This window comes from Phalacrocorax carbo, chromosome 2 (assembly GCF_963921805.1).
Source record: "Phalacrocorax carbo chromosome 2, bPhaCar2.1, whole genome shotgun sequence".
Taxonomy (NCBI): domain Eukaryota; kingdom Metazoa; phylum Chordata; class Aves; order Suliformes; family Phalacrocoracidae; genus Phalacrocorax; species Phalacrocorax carbo.
The window spans coordinates 92,178,806-92,202,114 of record NC_087514.1 but is presented as its reverse complement, the minus strand read 5'-3'; the positions used below and the strand labels follow the sequence as shown (position 1 = coordinate 92,202,114).

Below are 23,309 nucleotides of genomic sequence, written 5' to 3'. Positions count from 1 at the left end.
GCACATACTTCATAACTCCATATCTGGAGAGAAGACTGCTCATTGAGGAGTTTTTCTCCCTTCCCACTCAAATTGGGAAGCTGAGGGGCTGATGTCAGCTCTAAAGTTAGCCATCAGTTTCTGACAGCTCGGAAAAGGAGCAGGGAAATAGTGGCAGCTACAGCTGCTCGATGACAGTGATTCTGGCAGCAGTTTTCTTAATAACCAAAGTTCAACAGCACAGGAGGTGGGCAGCTAATTGTCATATAAAAATAAGGCCCAAAACAGAAAAGACCCAGTGAGAGAAGAGATCCAAGGAAAAGGTGGAAAAAGCCAATATACTGGAAGGACACAATTTCTTGCTGCTTACAAAAACATCCTTTCACTTGTGATAAAAAGCACAGGTTTAGGCACGAGCAGGTCTGTTCTGCAAGCACAGCCATGCCTTCAGAGCATGTTGGGAAATGCACTTACCCAAGTATTGTCTTCAGCCAGAATAAGGTATGCAGCTGCTTTTTAAAAGCCTGCTTTCAAATCAAGGAATGGACAAAGCAAAGACAGTAGCTTTAAGCAAGTGATTTCTTTCAAAGCATAGAGAAGCCTAAAAAACACGAGGACTATTATGATCAAGTTTGTATATGTTGTATCCTCCCTTATTGACTAGGGGAGTCTAGGAGTTTTATTAGAAATAAAATACTAAACCAAGAAAGTTATCAGTTACTTCATTTCCCCCCTCAAAAAAAAGGCCTTCACCATGAAAATCTCCTTCATGCAAAGTGCTGATGTTCCAAGCCAAGGCAGCCTAATCAGCCTTGCTCTGGTGGCTGCAGGCAGCCTTTCTGTCTCCGCCCTCTAGGTGGAGAGCTTTACTGTGCCACCACTGCACAGCCCCATACGCAAATAGGGAAGATGGAGAGCACACTGCTAGTGCATCATCAGTCTATCAGAGAACAAGGGTATAATCTCTATTAAGTATCTTTGCTGGTCCATGCTGTAGAGAAAAATAAGAGTAATGGAGGGTACTCTCTCTAATCCTCACACCAGCATGAAGTTCTACAAAAACTCATGAGGTTCAACAAGGCCAAGTGCAAGGTCCTGCACCTGGTCTGGGGCAACCCCCGATATCAATACAGGCTGGGGGATGAAGGGATTGAGAGCAGCCCTGTGGAGAAGGACTTGGGGGGTACTGGTGGATGAAAAGCTGGACATAAGCCAACAATGTGCGCTTGCAGCCCAGAAGGCCAACCATATCCTGGGCTCCATCAAAAGCAGCGTGGCCAGCAGGTTGAGGGAGGTGATTCTGCCCTTCTGCTCCGCTCTGGTGAGACCCCACGGGCAGCGCTGCATCCAGCTCTGGAGCCCTCAGCACCAGAAGGACATGGACCTGTTGGAGTGGCTCCAGAGGAGGGCTGCAAAAATGATCTGAGGGCTGGAGCACCTCTGCTACAAGGACAGGCTGAGGGAGTTGGGGTTGTTCAGGCTGGGGAAGAGAAGGCTGTGGGGAGACTTTATTGCAGCCTTTTAGTACTTAAAGGGAACTTATAAGAAAGATGGGGGCAATCTCTTTAACAAGGCCTGTTGTGACAGGACAAGGGGTAATGGTTTTAAACTAAAGGAGGGTAAATTTAGACTGGATATAAGGAAAAACATTTTCCAATGAGGGTGGTGAAGCACTGGAACAAGTTTGCCCAGGGAGGTAGCAGAGGCTACATCCCTAGTAACATTCAAGGTCAGGTGGGACAGGGCTCTGAGCAACCTGATCTAGTTGAAGATGACCCTGCTCATTGCAGGGGAGTTGGACTAGATGACCTGTAAAGGTGCCTCCCAACCCAAACCATTCTATCATTCTATGAAAAGAACAGCCATTATGGGACTGGGGTCATGAGCCTCCTGACCCCAGCAGGGAAAAAAGGGAAACAGGTCTCTGCTTTCAGATTTTGGACTTGGACTTTCTTCTCCCCAAATCATTTTGCCCTCCCCCTCAGCAACAATTTATCCTCTTGCTGATATCACCACACACAAAGTTTCTTGTCCCATCACAAAGATGCATTTGACATCAGCTTCAAATACTGGAAGTATGGAGCTGACTACTCCTTCAGACTCCACTCGCTCCCAAGAGGCCTGGGCATCCAACAAGGTCCTCTCACGGGTGTCCAGGACAGCAGCACTTCTTGCAAGGATTTAAGGAAGGGACCCCTAAGCACCTTCTCTCTACAGTGTCTTACTTACTAACACAGTAAATATTACTCACTGCAAAGTTCAACAACTGATGTTCACACTTTGTCAAGAGGAATTCAGAGGAAAAGGTTTATAATGGAAGCTTCAGAAAAGTCAGGTACAGCTGACATACTGAGAATGATGACCAAACCATGGTAAGAAAGCCACCAAGGAATCAAGTCAGAATTTGAGTTAATAACCACTGATACAGAACTGATGATGCACAGAGACAATACTTACCTTCAAGCAGCTTGTCATCTTTCACCTTTAACCATTACTTCAGGAGTATCAAGTTTATTCACAACATACTGCAATGCCTAGACAAAGCAATTTATTTAAACCTGTAAGCACCTTAGGTGCCTTGCATCACCTCTCTCTCATCAGCTGACAATTTTGATTTGCATGGGCTTGACTGCATAGAGCTATTGGAACAACCTAAACCAGAAACTTCAATTTTTTTTTTCCTCCTTGCTCTCTAGTCCCCCCCATCTCCCCCCAACATTGCCACTGTATTAGTCAGCCTTTTTCCATGTAATTAATGAACTGAGTGTGGCTAAATGTATTAAAGATAGCAATATGTTAGGAGTGTTATTTCTACAAGGCTGGTCTCCATGCTAATTAAGCCATTCCTCCTATGAAATCTCTTAAAAGCCTAACAACAACTTCCAGCTATGTCCAGATCAAATACCTCATTACCTAAAGAGCAACTATATACACATGCATGCTGCAGTATCTGATACGCCTTTGAAATCCATATTAAAACATTATTATTTGCAAATAAACTTCACATACATTCTTCAGATGTCAGCAAGCCCAGGTACAGACCAGGGAAAGAGAGAAGTGTATCAATACCATATGACGTCTGCTAGCCATGTTTCAATAGCAGTCCCAAAGAGGTTGTAACCGGAGTTGAACAAAGACTTGTTTGCTTTATAGATGCCAGGAGCCACACGCAGAAAATTGCTCACTTCTGAAACAAGTTACTCTCAGTTCAGTTTCTCCAGAGGTCGAGATAATTATGTCCTGGTGTATTATTGCATTAACCAGCACTACCAGGTAGAGGCAACGCGCCAGTCCTCAGCTGCTTTAAAATGGGGCTCAATGATAACCATACAAGAGAACAACAGGTTTTACAGTTCACTCCATAGAGGGTGTTTCTCCAAGCTGAGGAGTGACTATAGCCACCTAAGCTGTTCCAGATTCACTTTCTGTACACAGTTGCTCCTTTGTCCTCCCAACTCCACCACATACAGACTCAAGGGGGAGCATGAGAAAGCCCTGCAAGGGGAACTCTGCCTTCCATCATCCACTCTGCTAAAAGCGTGAGACATCTCTATATACACCCAGCAACAGCTGAGGAAAGCCTTTACTACTGTATTCACTTTCCCTTGCTGGTGTCTGAAACAGAAGCATACAGGCTTTTCTTCACAGTTTTGCTACACCTGGTATTCCCTTGAAGAAGGCACTGCTACAGCTAGATCTCCTACGCTGTCCTGCCAGCCCAGCAGCAATGGCAGACCAGTAAAACAGAGAGATCAGTATTTTTTCTGAGTAGACTGACAAAAGAAACAGACTGAGTGATGCTGTCCACTATCACAAGCAAGCCAGTTTCTTTCTGCTTTCCCCCCTTAACAAAGCTGCACTTGAATTCAAAGTAACGAACATTTTCAACATATGGATTTTTATGACCAAAACCCTCAAAAAGGAAAAAGAGTCAAAAGGTCTCTCTGCAGAAATTATTCCTGGAATTAAAGTGATTCTTTTGAAAACTTACCAAGTGTTGTCTTATAAGAGTTATTATACACGAACACCTGTAAGGAGCCAGCTATTAATAGTACCAATGAAACTGTCGTACAAAAACAAAGAAGTGCTACTCGTGGCACTGTGATTAAGGCTGTGTCAGCAGTTTGATTTTCATGACTTTAACACCCAGCTGTAAAAACGGCTTTCACTAGAAGCAAGCATATTGCGCCTGTATCCATAGGGAGCATGGTTTCTGTTTTCACTGGGTAAAATGCAAGAGTCAACTATATTTTAATACATAATCTCCAAATAGTTAAGATCCGGAATTTGCAAGCCGTTTTTGGATAAAATCATTGCCAAATAGGACTACACCTTAAAAGACAGTTTGGTAAATACTGCAAGACAGAAACTTGGTAGACAGCAGGAACTGAGAAATAAGAGTACATGGTTTTCTATTTTGGCATAGGTTCTTCAAGTATTAGAGGTATACCGAAGAAACTGTGCTAATACACAGCTCACAGCTATAGATCTTTGTAACTTGGCCACCTTCTGCTTAAACACAGAACAGCATTAACAGATTTATGTTTGAAAAGGCATCATTTGAGATTCTTCAAGCAGAGAAATTTGTGACTGAATAATAAGCAGTCAGTGATCAGCTCTGCGCATGCACAAAATTAAAAGCCCCACTCATGCTGACATAGGTCCCACACCTACCCAAACAAGCACAAAAAATGCAGCATTTCAATCTAACATGTGTTAGGGATATACTGCTGAAAAGGTCCTGCAATGAAAGAGCATCTTTTAAATAAAAGGTAGAGTCAATTTACAAACAGAATGTGACCAGAATCCAAGGGAACTTCTTCCCAGGGTGTTTTGATGCATCAGGCATACTGCAGGCATTCCTGATTTTATTCTATAAATAGAATTATTAAGGTTAATTATGACAAACATTACAGACTAGCTTAGAAGGCTAGCACCCTTGACTGCCTCAGTGTGGAAGAACAGTAATGTCTCTTAGTTGTAATATTTAGTAAGGTAATATAATTCTACACTGAATTTTAATAATCTGATTCACACACACACTAATATATAAACAGATCTGTTTCTTCCACATACATAATGTCAAAGGCAGTCCAGTCCTACTTGTAAAGATAGAAATGAGTAGTTTTTCCCCTGGCCTTTCCTACATCTTTTCCCCTTATCCCCTCATTAAAGTGAAACCTCATTAATATAAGTGGAATATATGGAACTACAATATTTAAAGGCACACGCCTGACAAATTCTGTAGATTTAGAAATCCTCCCCTCCTCCATCTTTCCTTCAGTCCCAAACATGCCAGAGGGAAAGCTGCACACACACAAAATGTTAAACTAACAGGGAAAAACCCCTATCTGAACTGTTAAAAGTAATCTTTTAAGCCTTATTGAGAGGTTTTGGATTGTTTTGTTTTTTTGAATAGTGATTTGATTTGATAACTGTCAATGCCATTCCCATAAGTTCAAATTATTTCTTAGTGAAAGCAATTTTAAAAAAATCAAAACTACCTCCATTGGAAGTCAGGATCAAACTGGTGACATTATTTCACTCACCATATTGAACCACTCACAAGATTTCAGACCTTCATTAGGAACGTGGGCTTGTACTTCCTTCAAAAGGATCTCTCTTTAATTGATTTTTGGCCACCCATTCCCTTTTCCTACCATCCAGGGCTATAAACTGGCCCCATCCTGTCCTTCAACACACACAGGCTATACAGTAGGTGCCAACATTTGTAAGTAATTACAGGGAGGTTTTACATGGGGAACATGGACAGTTGTTAGCTTACACTGAAATGCCACAGTCTCAGTGAACCAAAAGACAAAAATACCTAAACTCTCCAGAGAGCTTTGGAAGCAAAACCATTACGTTTTCGGCTGGAAGCATGGTTTAGTATCAAAGTCACAGTACACACATGATAGAGAGCAACGTAAGACACATCACTGAGGACAAGCAAGGTGGAAATCAAACACGCCAGTCAGTCCCTCAAACAGAGACTAGGTGGTCGGGGATGGAGCAGACAACAGTGACAACATAGCTGCAGTGGTATGCAGAGAGTGCTCAGGGGGCAGGTAGTGATTTGGGAGCAGTATTCCTCATCAGATCAACTCCAAAGAAGCAGTCTCACAGGAACAGTACCTATAAAAGCACTCAGTCCCCATTTCCTTAATTGCTTATACATTTACTGCTCAATATACTCTTCTTACTAGAAGATAGAATAGCATGGCCAGCAGGAGTAGAGAAGTGGTAGTCCCCCTGCACTCAGCACTGCTGAGGCTGCGTCTCAAATACGGTGTTCCATTTTGGGCCCCTCACTACATGAAGGACATTGAGGTGCTGGAGCGTGTCCAGAGAAGGGCAATGAAGCTGGTGACGGGTCTGGAGAACACATCTATGAGAAGCAGCTGAGGGAACTGGCAGAAAAGAAGGCTCAGGGGAGACCTTATCACTGTCTACAACTATCTGAAAGGAGGTTGTAGTGAGGTGGGTGTTGGCCTCTTCTCCCAAGTCACTGGTGATAGGACGAGAAGAAATGGCCTCTAGTTGCACCAGGGGAGGTTTAGACTGGATATCATGGAAAAATTTATTTACTGAAAGAGTGGTCAAGCACTGGAACAGGCTGCCCAGAGAGGTGGTGGAATCACCATCCCCAGAGGTGTTCAAAAACCACGTAGATGTGGCACTTCAAGGCATGGTTTAGGAGGCATGGGGGGTGTTGGGTTGATGGTTGGGCTTGATGATCTTAGAGGTCTTTTCAAACCATCATGATTCTATGGCTCTAAGAAACACCACCTGTAATCAAATTCTGTCACCTTTGCTTATCCTATAGAGCACTTCAGACAAAATATATGCTTCCTCATTGCAAGAGGAAGTGCTACTCAGGACAGTACAAGCATATGCTCCAACAGGCAGCCACCCACAGCACCTTTCCAGTCAGCAGAGCAGGTATGCATATAGACAATACAATTCACAACACCAGGTCTTATCCCAAGGTAGGCACCTGCATTTGCTGAAACAAGCCTCAGCTTTCCATCAGCTACAGGGTTCTCACTCACCAGAACAGCTGCCTAGACAACTTGCTCAGGTGTAGAAACAGTTAAGCAAAAAGGTTCCCACCTGAGATGACAGAATCCATCACCCAGTAACACAGGCTTGTAAAAAGGAAATGAAATGGCTTCAATTAGCAAAAGTTCACCATCACATTTTGATGTAACACCAAGTAATTCCAAGAGAAACTCAACCTACTTAACCAATGTCAAGAGTAAGCTGTATGTCTACCATTGCAAGCATTAGTTACAACATTAACTGATGGGTAAGTGGTATATTTCAAATGCATGTGTGCATTCTCATTTCCTGCTTTACATATCTTCATGTTAACTAAAAACAACTTAAACCATCATTTTACAGTTCGGTCAATTTATCAAAATCAAAACCACGGCATTATTGCTTAGGGACTTTTAGTAGTCTTAAGGTTCTGTTTGCTTTCAATTTGCCAAGTCTGTATCACACTTCCCTTTAATTGAGCAAGACAACAGATAGATGTGAGATCCTGGGATATGACCAAAACTGACAGAGTTCGTGTAACAGAGCTGAATTGCACTGTAAAAGGAATCAGCAGCCAGTACTTCCCCACCTGAGTTACTTTCAAATTAAGAAAGTCCAATCTCTCATACTGTTTAAACAAGAAAAGCAACAGGCAATGTAGTGATTTGAAATTCTACCTGCACTTCACAAATCAAAAATCACAGCATACTAATGCATTTCCACAAACGTGTTTTTTATAACATGACTAAATAGCAATCCAGCACAACCGTAAGAGTATGAAAGTACAAAGATATTACCAAGAGAAATACAGCAAGTGCCATTTTGGAGATGTTGTCGGTATTAAGACTCCTATTTCATTCTTGAATAACAGAACTCTAACTAGCAAAAAAATCCTCGTATTTTAAAATGCAGGACTGAAACAGTTGCACTATGTACTCAACTATAAAGAGGGGCAATAAGAACATAGGATCATTTAACGCATATCAGGTGACCTTCAGAATTTTAAGAAGCCAAATACGTGAAGCAAAACCAGTTACAAGTTTTCAGTTGGAGCAGCTGCAAGTATGACTACTTCCCTAAAATGGACTCTTAGTCTTTGACTTCCTTGCCTTCACATCTTCAAGATTAATTCTCCAACTTCATTTCACCTTCAAAAATAAGGTGATGTACGCTACTGAGCCTGCAGACCTACAACCACAGACCCCCTACTGCTGTTCAAAGGCCAGCCAGATTCTGAAACAGCTTTCAGCATCACTGCAAACATTGAGGGAGAAAAAACCCAACAACTTGTAAGCAAAGCAGCTGTGAAGTTCTGCTGGTATAGACCAGGCTTGAGCTTCAGCAGTGCAACACTTGACCAGTAACTGCCAAATCAGCACCAGCAAAGAAGCTTCTGGGCTGTGTTGTCTTAAGCCTTCTCATGGAAAACACATACCTCAAAAAGCCACTAGAAGACAGAAGAACATAATATTTTTCATGTGGGTCTGAAGAGCTCTGTACCCCTTTTATACTGTACATCTTGCAGGATTTTCATAGTATTTTAATTTCAGAAGGAAACAGCATGCTAAATTTTGGCAGGAATACATTGACAGACTACTACTGTGTGATCATAGGAAAGTTACACTAACATCAAAACCACAATTATTTAGCTGTAAGAAATCCAGAAAGGGTAGCCAGAAATTTCAGCATTTTGAAACCAAACCTGCTCCACAGTAATGTTTATGCTTTTAGAGAGCAGTATCAGTGCTAAAGAAGGCAAGAGCACCAACCAGCAGCCAAAGATAGAGTAGTTGCTCCTTATCTTTTTACAAGAGAAACTGCAATCAAGAGGAAGCTATGGGTCACCACCAGTATCACTGATGAAGCCAGCCATTGCTAATACACCTAAAGAGATCCTGTATGCGTGAAACATATTAGGAGAAAAGCACCAACAGAAGCATACAGGTAGGGACTACAGTAGCGGTCAGAAGGGACTTCAAACTAGAAGAACAAAAATGAGAAACAGTATGTATAGGAGGAGTCAGGAGCCTGCCCTGCCTGGATTCAGGTTTTTATTTCTTTCTAGACATACATACCTTGGGAAAGACTTAATTCCATTCATAAAATGGTAAATATGTTCAAGCTACTTCTGGCATGGGTTCAGACATTATAGAACACAAATAAGAACTGTCTACTCTTTTCAAGTTTATTTTCAAGTTGCTACATGTTTTCTGACTTTTTAAGGCTTCCCCTGAAGTATGGTGACATGCTACCTCAAAGTGCTTATGAATACACAAGAACAGTTACAGTAGACCTGACAGCATATCTATCACCACATGCTTCACCACTATCTTGGAAGGTGGAGCTTCAGAGATTTGCATGTGATATATAACACATTCAAAGACCATCATCCCCTCAGGAACTTGGACGAGGGAAAAAAGCCAAGAGGCATGTATTCAATAGCTATGCAGGTGACAGATATGCAGCAGAGACAATGCATCTTCTCATTACAAGCAAAAACACTGAACTAGATATTTAACAGGGCAAACTTTTTCCTTCTGCATTAGATTTCACCACAGGATGTAGGAATTCCCAAGCAGCAATAAATGGATCAAATGACAGCTAAAGCAAAGCCCTGCAGAAGCCCTTCATAAAATTTGACTGTATCTTACTCTATTTGATAAATAGATTTTTTCCCAGAGCAAGCATCTTTTCTTCCTGTTATTTCAAAGGTGTCCAAGGACAGCAAATACAGCACAAGCTAGTTTATCTACTTGGAAAAATCTGCAAAGAGCCAAGATTGTGGCATCCTACACCCAAATACATCTGTTGTGGCTGACATACCTGTTGGATCACTGTCCTTAGCTGAGCACCACTACAAAGGTGTTGTGATACTGTCAACTTTAACTGACCAATTTGACTGCACAATGCAAGCTGTACCATTATTCAATGCAACAGAGTTGTCTCAGGGTACACTATCAAATGCTCTTATCACTGAACTTACTGCAAACAGATCATAAACTCAGACATGTCCTTAGACTTAATTTGCTTACTGTCAGATGACATTTGAGTTACAAAGCAAAATTCAAGTTTCCCATTTATATAGACTTTAACAAGAAACACTCCTGAAGGAAGCCTGCCTTAGGTATACTACTTTGTGTGTATTTGTGAATAAATGAAAAGAAAAATTGTTGCAACATTTACATTGCATACAAGGAAGTTCAGTTGCTTAATGACACATGTAAAATGCACAGGTGACAACAGATAAGCTAGATTACATGAACTTGTTTGGCAGGCTTTACAAAAGCTTCATTATGGATTTAGATTGTGAAGTTTGTGCACACCCTAGACATGGAACAAGCTACAGGGACTTCCCAGTAATAGTCAGAAGACACTGGAGAGAATTCTTTCACCTCACGTCCTATAGATTTGCTTAATTGAAAATTTTGGACATAACACATCCTCCAGTTCATATACATGTGACCCAAAGGAAGTCCTCAGCTGAGGCCCTGAAAAATCAATCAGTGAATTCATATAAAAGAAGCAGGAGGTGACAAAAAAGAAAAAAGCTTTTATTTCACACATTTGGCTAAAACACAACCAAATAAGAGATTTGGAGCAAGAGAAAGCACACACCAGTGAGAAGAAACTAGACATCTACCACACTGCTGACTTGCGTTTGTATTATTTGCCTAGTGCTTCAATGAAACCATGCTTTCCAAAATAAGCCTGAGTTGTGCTGCAACAGTGTAAGAGGAGAAACAGAGCCGACAAGTTTGTAATAACATTACTTAATCAGGTCTCTACTCCAGACCCAAAAGTCTGAACAAGCTGGGACAAAGTTCCAGAAACTGTTGAGAGAGAGTGCCCCCCAGACTAAATGAAAGCATGGGTAAGTGCAAAGAAACTCAGTCTCTGTAGTCCTCAGAGAGATAAGGTGTGGGCAACAGGAAGCACCACTGGGATGTACACCAGTATCACCAGGGCACTGAGAAACCTTTTATTCAGCTTCCTCGGATCACAGGAATCAGAGTGGTAATCTTTGATGTGTTCTTCACACAGGCCATCAATAGGTTTAAGTACTCCATTTTCCTTGTCCATCTGCATAGCTATCTATTTTCTAAGAAACTGACTCCCTTGTGCAGAAAGCTCAACAGCCAAAAGGATCTGAAAGACAATCAGAGGAGAAAAAAAGACCAAAACTTAGTGGAAGAGGATGAAGTCACAGGAAAAAAAGGTTTTCACAGGAGTTCTCTTCAGTTTGGATTGGCTATAGGTACATAAAGAGAATGCTTCAACCCTTTAAAAAGTTAGGAAGTAGGGAAACACAGGTTGTCTACACTGACAGTCAACCTTCATTAAATTTAAAACCCACAAACCAAAAGAAACCCAAGACAAAGCAAGTAGCATGCTGCTGGCACTGGGATATTCTGCTCTCCTTGTCAGTCTGGGCAGCAGTGACAACCCCCCCCCCCCACCACCACCTTTGGCTATCCGCAGCATGAGAAACTTTCATGAGAAATGTTGGAGTAAGTCAGCTTCCCAACCCTAACTGGGTACCATGCTTCTGTTTCATATCTTTGCACTGTTAACAAGAACTTTATAATTTTATTCTTCCTGGAAGATTTTCACTACTTTTTCTACTTTCACAGCAGGTACACATCACAGTATACAGTACCTTATAATTCACTTGCTTTGCTGTTCACAGTGTTTTTCAATCCACATCCTGTACATATCCTGTTGAAACACAGGGAATCAGATTGCCTGCCCTGGTCCTTCAGTTAATACCTGCTAGCTGAGCCAGGCTACCAGAACTTCCCTCTCCAGTAAGTAACTAGACTTCACTGGCAGTCAAACACTGAGCAAAGCTGTGCAAAGATGGAAAGAAAAAAAGGACGTTAATACATCAAGACACATAAGAGCTAATCCTGTATTATCTATACTTTTTACCATTAATATCTTCTAGTTCACTTATGTTCGAACACCACCAACTGCACTATTCTGAAAGACAATGGAGTACAGCTGGGCAGGCACAGAGAACAGCCAGTGTCCTGGACTCCCATTCCTGGAGAAGACAAAAGCCCCACAAGTCTGCACATATTGTTGTAGAGTATGAAACACAGGTGAAAGAGTAAAGCGTTGGACCACGTAATTACACATTCCTTTGTTAAGAGGTCAATGCATTAGCTGAATTAGACTATCTGGTTTGGCTCCTCCTTTGAAGGGAGGAGGGTTGACAATCAAAATTCAGGCATCTTTCTAAAAAACAGGACCTCTGTTTTCAGATTATATTCTAGTCTCCATTTTAGTATTTGTTACACTACTTTTCAATAAAATACCTTCTTTTCAAGAGTTTTGGATGAAACTCAATAGTAACGCTTCTTATTTATATCTTGTAAAGGGAATGACCTGAAATTGTACTTTAGGGCAAGCTTGGGTTTCATGCCACAGCCACTATTCATTTGCTGAAGAGTTTCCAACAAGCTGCTTGTGCCATCTTGGCACAAACTGTAGGAGTTCAACTTCTGATCCTGCAGAGGACTTGCAGAATCATACAAATTTATGTTGGAAGGGACCTCTGTGGATCACTGAGTCCAAGATCCCTGCTCAAGCCAGGGTCAACTAGAGCAGGTTGCTCAGGGCCATGTCCAGTTCAGTTTTGAACACCTCCAGGGACAGACACTCCACAACTTCTCTGGGCAGTCTGTTCCAGTGTTTGACCACCTCTATCACTTAAAACAAAACCCAGAACACCCCAAACACCACCTCTCAAGTTTAAATGAGGTTTCTTGTATTTCAGTTTGTGCTCAAATTATTGTTCCTACATCTGCATCCTCAAACCAAGACACAGATGTTCAACATATCTGAAATTCTCACTCCAGACAACCCTTGGGTACCTAGAGGCACCAATTGAAATATAGTACCTGGGTTCAACCAAGAAAATATTTATTCAAATGAAAAGGCAGCAACAGTAATATTTAGCTATAGCCAGTTTCAGCAAAAACTATCCTCCTATCTCTATGCAGAAGAGCAATCCTTTGGATTTTATCCCTCACCCAGCAAACTAACTCTGGTACAACAGCATATAACATTTCTCTACCTGTGCCATCCAGCTATACACATGCCCTCCAGTGACAAAGATTCCCACCTCACTACTTACTGACAATACTTAAAAAAGGATGCTTTTCTAAGTAGTTTAACCATTTCCTTTACAACTCTCCTCCAAGAAACAAAGTTCTTTTAGCCACAAAGTATCAATGAGTTTTATAGTCACACTCCATACCAGCTATTGATTTTTTTAACAGTAGGCATGTTGTCTTATTAATGGTAGTTTGCCCCACAGAGTCTGTCTTGCATAGCTTCATTCTCAACAGTCAGATTCAAAAGACAACCTCAATTCAGCAAATCTTGCTTTCTCAGTATCTTTCCCCCCCACCTCTCGATACAGTTACCCTCTCCCAAACTAGGAACGGTAACACCTGCATGAAACTTGCAGTGTGCATTTATAGAGGTTTGGTGTGTTACAGGAATAGCAAAGGCTGTAAGCAACTGATTGAACTTCCGATACCAGAAAGACAGAGGCAGACCATGTATTCTACCTACATCAACCAATTAAAAAGAACATTCCTGCATTTCTGCATGCACACTCACTTGTAAGTCATATTTACACTATCTTAGGATTTGATTTAAACTTCTGAGGCTGCTACCTTAAGTTTTGCCAAATGGCTGTGGAATTTGACAGCACTGCAGGCAAGGGAGCAGAAGCTGGTACCACTGCTGTAAGAGCTCTCAAGGCAGAAACACAAGTACTTCCTTCAGCTACAATTTGCAATAGCCTCTGGTGCATTGCTTAATTCAAAACTGAGCTTTATAAGTGCCTGTTGAATCACCTTGGTCTACAGCCTCTTACCTTACTGTCTCTCCAAGTAATGCAGGATAGCACCAGACAAGACAGACATAATTCACCACCCACAGTCCAGTGACCGAGGGGGAAAAGTAGAACAATCAACATATAACCTCATAGTTAAGACTCAGCTAGAGTATTTCTTGGTATTTCTCCAAGAAGTCAAGTACCTAAAACTCTTACAAGCATCATCATACAGAAAGATGATCAGACTGATTGCAGTGCAATCCGACTTACCAGAAAGATATTTCAGTGCAACTTTAACAGACATTTAGTCACTGTGCCTAAAAAACAGTGCTGTCAAGAAGTACTGCTTTAGTAACTTCCCCAAATAAGAGACAAGACATAGCTGCATATCTAGAATTATTTTTTAGCTGTACTGGTATTTGATTCAAAACCCCCATTTTTGAGTAATTCTTCAAGGTATCAAAATTTGAGGAGTCCAGCACATCTACTTTGCATTGTGAAAAAACTCTTCCAATAAGAGTCATATTCTAGTTTTGTTAAAAAAATCATTTTAATACAACAGGCCCGTTTAATTCAAAATACTTTCCCTTAAACGAAGAAAAGAAGTGCTACTCACAAGTACCACTACGAATAGACCAATACCTATATAGTACTTCAGAAATTTTTTATCCACCCAGCCACAGCAATGGCCTTGCTCTAGAAGTCATTTTAGCAAAGCAGTGAAGCATGGTTCGTCCCACTGCTGTGGTGTGACAAAGGAGATAAGGGAAATCTCAGTACTGCAAGAGGAGTATACAACACCACTGGCCACATGCTTAGAGTCTCTTATCAGTAATGCCAGTAGTAGAGTGATACTGATTTTACTGTAACCCCATGGGTAGATGCAGAATTTGTAGAGGTTCATTCATCTGCTTTGATTTCCTACAGACTAAGGTCCAGCCATTGCAGCCAGAGTGTCATTTGAGTCCTGACCATAAAATTATGGAATTTGTTTTCCTTGGTGGCTTCACCATGCATATTGCAAACTTTCTGCTGCTTGGCCAAAGGTCACAAAATCACCTTCCTATCAGTAACACATTCACCTTCACCAAGGCCTATCCTTTTAACACCTTATACCTGGAGGAGAAGCAAGCCATGTGAACTGGGTTTGTTAACTGGTGCAGTAAGATGGCACACAGCACAAACCTCCAGTCACTCACTATACAGAAGAACTTATGCAGACAGCCCATCCTCAGAATCCTGTAAAGTCTTAAGAATCCCATTAGAAGTCCATAAATCAGAAGTTAGATGTGCCACATCTCCACGGTATGTTTCAGTTAAAAGTTGCGTCATCAGTCAATTGCTCCATTGTCAAAATGTAGCCCTACCTGAGCTCAACTCTTTCTCCATCATAGCAGAAACAAAATCCCATCTTTTGTCAGTGGAAAATATGGACAATCCAGATGTTCATGGCTATACAGAAGTTCTGAAAAATAAAATGAGTTGTCCGATTTCAACACTACAATTGAGATGATGCTACACCAGTGTTCTTAACTCAGGAAGGGCTGCTACAGTTCAAGCAGCACCTTGCCTGGCCCAAGAGTACTCTAAAGACAAAAGCACATTTACATCTGCCTAAAACAGTCATGGCCCAGTTCGCTCAATGCTTACCTCCCACCTACCCTTGTTCCAGGAACCAGACACGGGGCCTTAACTCAAACACTCTGCATACATCGGCCACATGCAAACAAAAGCAGGTTCCTTACGCAGTGCAACTATGCCAACTCACTTTTTTAAAAATAAATTTGCTGTAGCAGAAAGGACCCAGTTTTAATAAGCGGAGTTTACCATCCAGCTGTTCAACACCTTCCTCGGTCTGAAGGGATCCAAGCCTTTATCTCCCACCTTGAAAGAGCACCAGTTCCAAGGAAGAATGTCAAACAGACCAACTCTCTTTAGCCCAGTAATTAAAGTAACTACCTAGGAAAGAAAGCCTGAGCTCTAGCTTCCACTTCATCATATTTGTACATTTTACATATGGCAATTAAGTTTAAAAACAGATGGCCCTAGGACTTTCTCCTGGGAGGCAAGACATACAGGTCTATTTTCAGATAAGAAACAGAAACCAGGTGTTCTATTTCCAGGTGAGGCCTCTTCAAATAAAATGAAAGATACTATGTAAAAATAAAGGGAGTGAAAGAGAGGCAAGGAACAAGTACTATGGTGACTTTCTTTAAAAGCTCACCTACAGAAAGAGGGATGAGGATTCCTAGCAGATCTCAAAATGGAGGACTACAGGACCCCAAAAGAGGCCACCCTCAGCATAAAACTTCCATCCTAAGCCAAGCGTTGGTACAGTCTTGTCACTAAGATACCCAACCTCACTAGCTAACTTTCAGGTATCCCAGGCCTGTACCAGCTCTGGTTCTGCACACACTCCAACACTAAATAATATGCCTGACAAGGGTTAAATTAAGATGGAGGAGCTACTTTGGAAATAGGGAAAAATAACACAGAGAACATAGTGCTGAAAGAATCAGGGCATTGTGACTACAGACCCCTAACTTACTATCTTTGATGAAGAGAAATGTACTTCTGTCAACAAACTTGAAGACTGTTCACACAGCACCAAAGTAGTCCTTGGGAAAGCTTTGACTGTGCTCTTGCTAAAAATAAACATCAAGCAAAAAAGTCAGTGTACACAGATTATTACTTTTTCCTCTTCACAGACATTGTTACATCTCCTTGTCAGACAGCTGCTTGGAGGGGTTTCCTCAGCCTTCTATTGAGAGACAGCTGTAACCCATGGGAAAAGTGGGCACCAGAAGTGTTGTAAGAACATACAAGAACAGACATGATGAGGTAAAACACAAACAGCAGGTGAACGTTCAAGCATAGTGCAGGTTTTCTTAGATAACAGATGAAAGCTGCTATGACACTATATTGTCTCTAGATTTGCTCCCTCACAAAAGCTGATGGCTCTTCTACTATAAAAAAAGCATTAACTAACATTGTCTCGGAGTGAAAGAGCAGCTGTTTGTTTTGACATGTGCTTTTCCACAATGCTCATGGCCTTCTAAGCAATCCAGACCAGCACCTCACAAGTTGATCTGCAAAGCACACCAGGACAAGTTCTTCCATGTATGAAGCCATCACTGATTAAATGCAAGCCATAAAGGAAAAACGATGTTCCCCTGGGATTCTGAGACAAGCATTAATTCTTACTATACAATATTACCTTCTTAACAGGCTATACCAATCACAGAAGATAATCCCCTCAGCAGAAGTCATTCAGCACATTCCAAGAGGTAAGCAGTGTGCAAGCAGAGCAGTTTTCTTTCAGACAGAGTGCAACATCTACATTGCAAATAAGGTGTTCCTCAAATACAACTAAGCATGTCCAGGGCAGCTTCTATTTAGCACCCACTTGCCAGCAAAGACACAACAATGCAGACCTCTGTGTGGACAAGCAATCCAACCAAATACCCAAGCTGCCTGTTGGGAATGCAGCAGCAAAAGCTACAAACTGCACACCAAAACTCCTGCAGGTCTCACCAGGTTAAACTCACCACTGGAACATCTCTTTTGACAGTGTGGAAGTTGCTCCAAGGGAAAATGATTTTTTTCTTTCCAAGACACCTTTCTCCTGCACCTTCTGCTCAGACCATCAGGACTCAGAGAGCATGATTATCCCTATGAGTAATACAGCCGAAAAATTGGAGACTGCAATGAACGCACATGAATACAAACCAAGCGGCCTGGGGAAATGCTTTTGCCATCCATTCAGGTCTGGATATAAAGCAGGTACTGAGTGTAAATGCATGGCTGCCCAGTATGTCAAAGAGACAGGTGGCAAAGAGCCCCTCCAAGCAACAAGCCTGCTCAGGTCAAACCCTCCTGCAGGCTGCCTCACACCTGCACTGGTACCACCGCACTGCTACCTCCACCACTTCAGACCCTCGGGTTGAAGAGTCCCAACACTGGCTCCTGGTAATGTCTTTTCTAGGCGTGGCTCCTTTCTCATTGATGCTCACTTCTCACCTCAGGACAGGTTTAGCTGATTTCTTAGGAACTCCTGGTAAAGGTTTACTATAAGACAGTCCAAAGCCAAGATATAAGAGCAATGCACCCCCTCCCCCATACACACCTAGTGACAAACACTTCAAACCCCGAGGCAAACGAGCCCTAGCCACAGGTGGGTGAGCCTTTTACCTCGGGGCGGTCTGTCCGCCTCTGAGCCGGCTGGGGGCCGTCACGGGAGCCCCTGCACGAACCGCGAGGGGAAGCGGGCACCGGGACGGCCGCCCCGTTACGAGGTGTTTTCGGGGCTGGGCACGCACCGGCGCGACGCGCCCAGGGGGGCCCGGGTGGGAGGGAGGGAGGGGTGCCCGCTGCCTGCGAACGCGCCCGGCAGCCCCGCGCGAAGCCCTCCGCCGCCACCGCTCCCACGCACGGCCTCAGTCACGGTTGCCCACGGGCGCCTCGTGGCGGGTCTCCCCGCCCCCACCAGCCCCGGCTCCGCGCGCGGGCAAAGCCCGGGAAGGAGGCGAGCCCCCACCGTTACCTGCCCGGTGATGCCCGTGATGAGAGCCACCTTCCTGCCGTTCATCTCTTCGCCGTCGTCTCCCGCTGCCGCGGCACAGGCACACGCCTCCGCCGGCGGCTGTGCCATCCTCTCGGTGGCGGCGGCGGGAGCGGCCCAGGTGCGGAGATAGCCCGGGGCGGAGGCGCGGTCGCCGGGAGCAGGCTCAGGGTGTTGGGGGCGGGCACGAAGGGGAGGGCGCCTGCCGCCCCGGGCGCCGCTCGCACATGGGCTGCCCTCACTCGGGGCGGGGGGAAGGCTACCTCTACCGCTCCGGCCGCCACGGCATTTCCGCGCCCGCCGCCACTCCCTCCCCGCCCGTAGGTGCAGCCCCCTCCCCCGTTGCCGCCGACCCAGCCCCGCGCAGGCGCGCACCCGCCAGGGGAGGTCCTGTGCCCGCGCTCCGCTTTAGCCACCCCTCCCCTCGCATCGCTCCGCCCCGCTCGGCCCCGCAACCAATCAGAAGCCTCGGCACTTCCTTAAGGGGACAGGAGCCGCGGCTTGCCTTTTGGCAGCGTCGGCTCAGCGCGGTGGAAGGCGGGCGCGCTGATTGGTTGACAGCGGGCAGCGGGGGCGTGGCCTGCGCGGCTGCCACCGCCGCGGAGGAACGGAGTCCCCGACTTCCTGACCGCGTGTCGGGGAGGCGGCGGCGACGGCGGCGCTGCCATGTGAAAAGAGCGGAGCCAGCCGCGGGTCCGCCCCCCGTCCGGAGCACAGCGCCCCCTGCGGCTTGGAGGAGTGGGGGGGCACCAAATAATGCCGATTAACGCCCGGGCGGCGGCTGGGGGACCGTGGGGCCTCGCAGCCCCTAGGCCCATCGCCGCCCTGCTGCCCGCCCCCGCGGCCTACCGGCTGTTAGACATCGGGGAGCTGTGGCAGGCAGCTCCGGATCGAAACGGGCTCCCCGTGAGGCCCAGGGTCGTCCACATGTCAGGGAGACGAAGCTGGTGCCCCTGGGCTTTCCCACTGGTGGAGATACTTTTTATAAATGACCCAAAGGCTTCTAGAAAAGGAATTTGTAATAAATATTTATTCTCCTGATGAAACACTGTGTCGGCACCCTCTTTTTACTGAAGCAGCGTGTCGCTGTACCTACGAGTAAGAAGGGGAAGAAGGCACCTGCCCATATTTTACTGTTAATCCCTGAAGGCTGTCACACCAGGGTTTGCTCGTTGCATGCTTGGCTGGTGGTACCTCTGAATGTGCAGACATTCGTATTACTATAATTTTGCCATTATTATGGCTTATTACAGTGTGTGATCAAAAATTACTTGGTGTGATTGAAAGGCCATAATTAAAAAAAAAAAAAAGCTAGTGTCTGGGAGCATTCTGCCTTTCAAATGGAACTGTACTCTGAAATCCTGACTGCACTTTTGAACGCTGCTCGCCACACTCTCAGTTTAAATGCACTTGTTGTGGCCTCATAGTCTGTGGTGGAATGGAGAAACTGTACTGTGTCACAGTCACTCAGTTGCAACATGTCATCCCAGTCGTACCATTTCTGCATCTTGTTTCCGAAGCCTTTTCATGGGCACATGCAGTTGGCAACATAGGCTATTACTTCTGCAAACTGATTTCATTCCACTAGTGATTGCTTTATGGGTGTACAGTCTCTGATTTGAAAGAGGAAGGACACCACAAATAATATGAATGCCACCCCCTCAGTTTTAAAATAACACTGGAGACATAAAAAGACATAAATTTTTGAGAGTTTCAGGCCTCTATACATCAGAAATAAGGCACAAAATTTATTTTCATTTTAAAACTTAGGATTTGAGATTAGAGGGAGTTAGGAGCAAGTTTTCTTTATTTACTTACTTATATAGATCATTCCCTCTCCTGCTAGATTGCATGAAGCAATGCATGAGCTACAACATTAAAAATTGTCCTTTATGTGACCAGATAAGATTGCCATTTCTAGCTTTCACTGGCAGTCCATTAATGTAATCCAAAGTAAAGCTTGCCTTCTTTCTCTGTACTGCTCAAGAAAGCGGTGAGTCAGGCTGACAATGCAAGTCCCTAAGCTGGGCCAGAAGATGAGCACGCATAGCTGGGGCCTCCACATGCAGCTAAGAGGCCTTTTCTGACCACGTTCTCCAAACAAAATTTCTCCTACCGCAGTTGTCCAGTATACCACAAGAACTAATTTTCAGATGTAGCATTTTCCTTGACTGTATTCCCAAAACCACTGCACCAGAAGGGAGAAACTGGTTCACACCCTTCAAAACTCACCTGATTAATCAAGTACCTCAGTTGAATGACCACCTTGTCCTATGACTGTACTCTCAGGTGACAGGCACCTTGGGCTCTTCCCGTGTTCAGAGCAATAGATTTCCTTCCCACTCAGCATGTGCACTCCCAAGTGACTCAGAACAAAAGATTCTGCAATCTGTGTCACTTTTGCAAGGGGACAATCTCAGCCAGATTATGCTGAGAACACTTTAGCAGGGCTCATACTTGTATTTTTGGTCAATACTAATACTAGAAACAGGCAGATACAGCCAGACAGGATGTAGCCCAGTTCAGGTTCCAGCTGACCGAAGGGAAAAAAAAAAAAAAGCCTTTACCTTGTTTAAATTTCTGTTCCATTTATAAGTCTGGCAGTGGTAGTTGCAGACACTGTTAGCCAGCTACCATAATCCTGCTAGGTCTGCCCCTGGCATGCACTGGGGCACATTCCAGGTTTAATGCACAAAGACCGTTCTGTCACCAAAGTCTTCCAAGGTACATTTACAGAAGAGACTGAAGGCTCAATTGTGGCACAGGTACTAGGTTTTACCTAAGTTGCTCTGGTGTCGACAGCAATTTATGACAGACTGCAGCTGAAAACTGGACCAGCAGCCCCCAGGGGCCCAGGATTAACATTCACTCTGAGTGCTAGCCCGCACTGATGTTTTCTTGCTGCCTCCAGCACCTGTACCGTTGCATGTGCTACCTAACTTAAAGCTATGTCTGCCCACATCATAATAACTTTTTCAGGCATCTGTATGGACCCTGGCTCTAGCCTCTAAAACTGGCAAGGCCCTCATGTGAAGAGGAGACAGCAAACTGACACATATCTGCACCTCCAGCCCCCTTGAATCCCTCTAAGAGGAGATGCTTGTGTGAGCATGGGTGTCCAGTAGAAGTTTTGTACTGACATGCTCTGAGGAGACAAAAAGAATAGCATGTGTGGTGTTAACTTAAAAGCTGCCACCCCAAGAACTGGGGAGAAAGAGATAGGACAGATGTGAAGAAATTTGCTTGGTGGTGGTGGATAAAAATATATATCACAGGGAAAGAAGGATGGAGAGCATGGCTGATTGAAGTCAAACTGGTTAAACTAGGAAATAATGGAAAACGAACAAGGAGGAAGTAGATAGGGAAAATTAAAGAGAAAATAAATGTTGCTGAGAGTAAGGAAAAAAGGAACAATAGGAGGAAAAGACCAAAGTGTATTAGAGTACAAAAAATACCATCTTAAATCCTAAGGAAAAGGGAAAAGGAGGGAGAAAATCCACACACTGAAATTTTCTTGCACTTGAATGCCACATACATTGCAATCCTGATGATCTCAGTGTTTGAATGGGCATGTGGCCGCATTGCTGATTGGGATTTGGAAAGGAGGCTATGTGAGGTTTAAGAATTATATGTGAATCCATTGTAAGTGCTTGCAGGAAAGAAGTAACCTTACTTTAACTTCAGAAGTAGAAATTACTGATTTAAAACTTTGGTGTTATTCACTGTGGGACAAAGTAGTATTATTTCATTAATAGTGTCACCCATACTAAAACTGCAGTAAAAGTTGATGTGATACCACTGTATCCTGTTCTGTACAGGAGTTGTCACTGGAACAGGTGGAGCCCTCTTTCTTTGCATCACTCAGTGCCACAAAGGGGAAAACTGGCTCTCTGTCTTTTTCTGAGGCTCTTTTGAATGATCCACATCCAATAGTTAATGCAACTTCTGCATCATGATGCCATGAACTCCACCAAAGCAGTGTCCAGTTATCAAAGAAGAGCCCTGGCCAGAATACACTGCACTTTCCTTACCTTTTGCTACCAAATACTTTGGATCCTCTCCCTGGCTGTGACATCCATGGTGGCATTGAAGAATTGTTCAAAACTGGTTAGGAGGCTGCAGAAAGGGAGACAGTGGAGGATGGCTAGTGCATCCGAGCGCACTCTTCTTCCTGAGGAGCTTTTAATTCATACAGGCAGAGAAGTGAGAGGACTGTTGTAGGCCCAGAAGAAGGTACTATAGAAAGAGTTTCTTTTCCTTTTTCTGCTTTGCTCTTTTAAAGTAATGGCAGAAAATTATAGTATTTGTTGACTTCACTGAGCTAGAGAGCTATGGAAAGAGATGTGGAAGAGGAGGGAAGGGGAGCCCAGGGGAGATCCATCATGATGTGAAATAAGGTGCACATGCTGGAGTGAGAGTAAGCAGTTGCAGAGGGAAGAGCACCAGCTTTCATGAGGAGATAAAGAGAAGTGAAGAGTGGACATAGACAAGGGGATGAATGGAGGGGAAGTCTCATAACTGTTTTTCTAGCTGTTGGCTTGAGTATTTGAGGGCATGTGGAGTGACCCACAGCCTCAATGTCCTGACATGACAGCTGGCAGGTGGAGCAGAAACAGGAAGATTCAGGGAATGGTTCTGGACAGTGGGCCTGGAGATAAGCAGTGCCTTGGCATCCCTTGCCCCTCAGGTGGTTCTTGTGCATCTGACAAATCTTGCATGTCAGACCTCTTCCCACAGGCTGTCATATTTCTTTCCAACAGGACCTCTCAGTGGCAAATGCAGTCATGAGAAGTTGAGACATCAGTGCTGCGACTCAGCATTACAAAGGGTGCAGGGCAAATTCCTGGCAGTACTGGCTCCCAGCTGGAGCTCTTTGTG

General features: G+C 44.0%; 1 protein-coding gene across 3 annotated transcripts in view; it reads right to left on the bottom strand.

Moving 5' to 3' along the window:
* GMDS (GDP-mannose 4,6-dehydratase) overlaps positions 1-18,807 on the bottom strand; it is a 421,773-nt gene extending 402,966 nt beyond the window's left edge. Inside the window, exons 1-4 of one of the 3 annotated variants that reach the window (XM_064443491.1) lie at positions 18,414-18,504; positions 17,765-17,938; positions 17,419-17,542; positions 16,419-16,515 (exon numbers count right to left, since the gene is read on the bottom strand). In XM_064443491.1, the coding sequence (XP_064299561.1) occupies positions 16,419-16,515; positions 17,419-17,429 (108 nt within the window). In that variant the 5' untranslated portion in view covers positions 17,430-17,542; positions 17,765-17,938; positions 18,414-18,504. Of the gene's footprint in view, positions 1-16,418; positions 16,516-17,418; positions 17,939-18,413 lie in introns of all 3 variants that reach the window. The other 2 variants (XM_064443490.1, XM_064443492.1) reach the window with 2 other exon arrangements.
* Between the last annotated feature and the right edge of the window lie 4,502 nt (positions 18,808-23,309).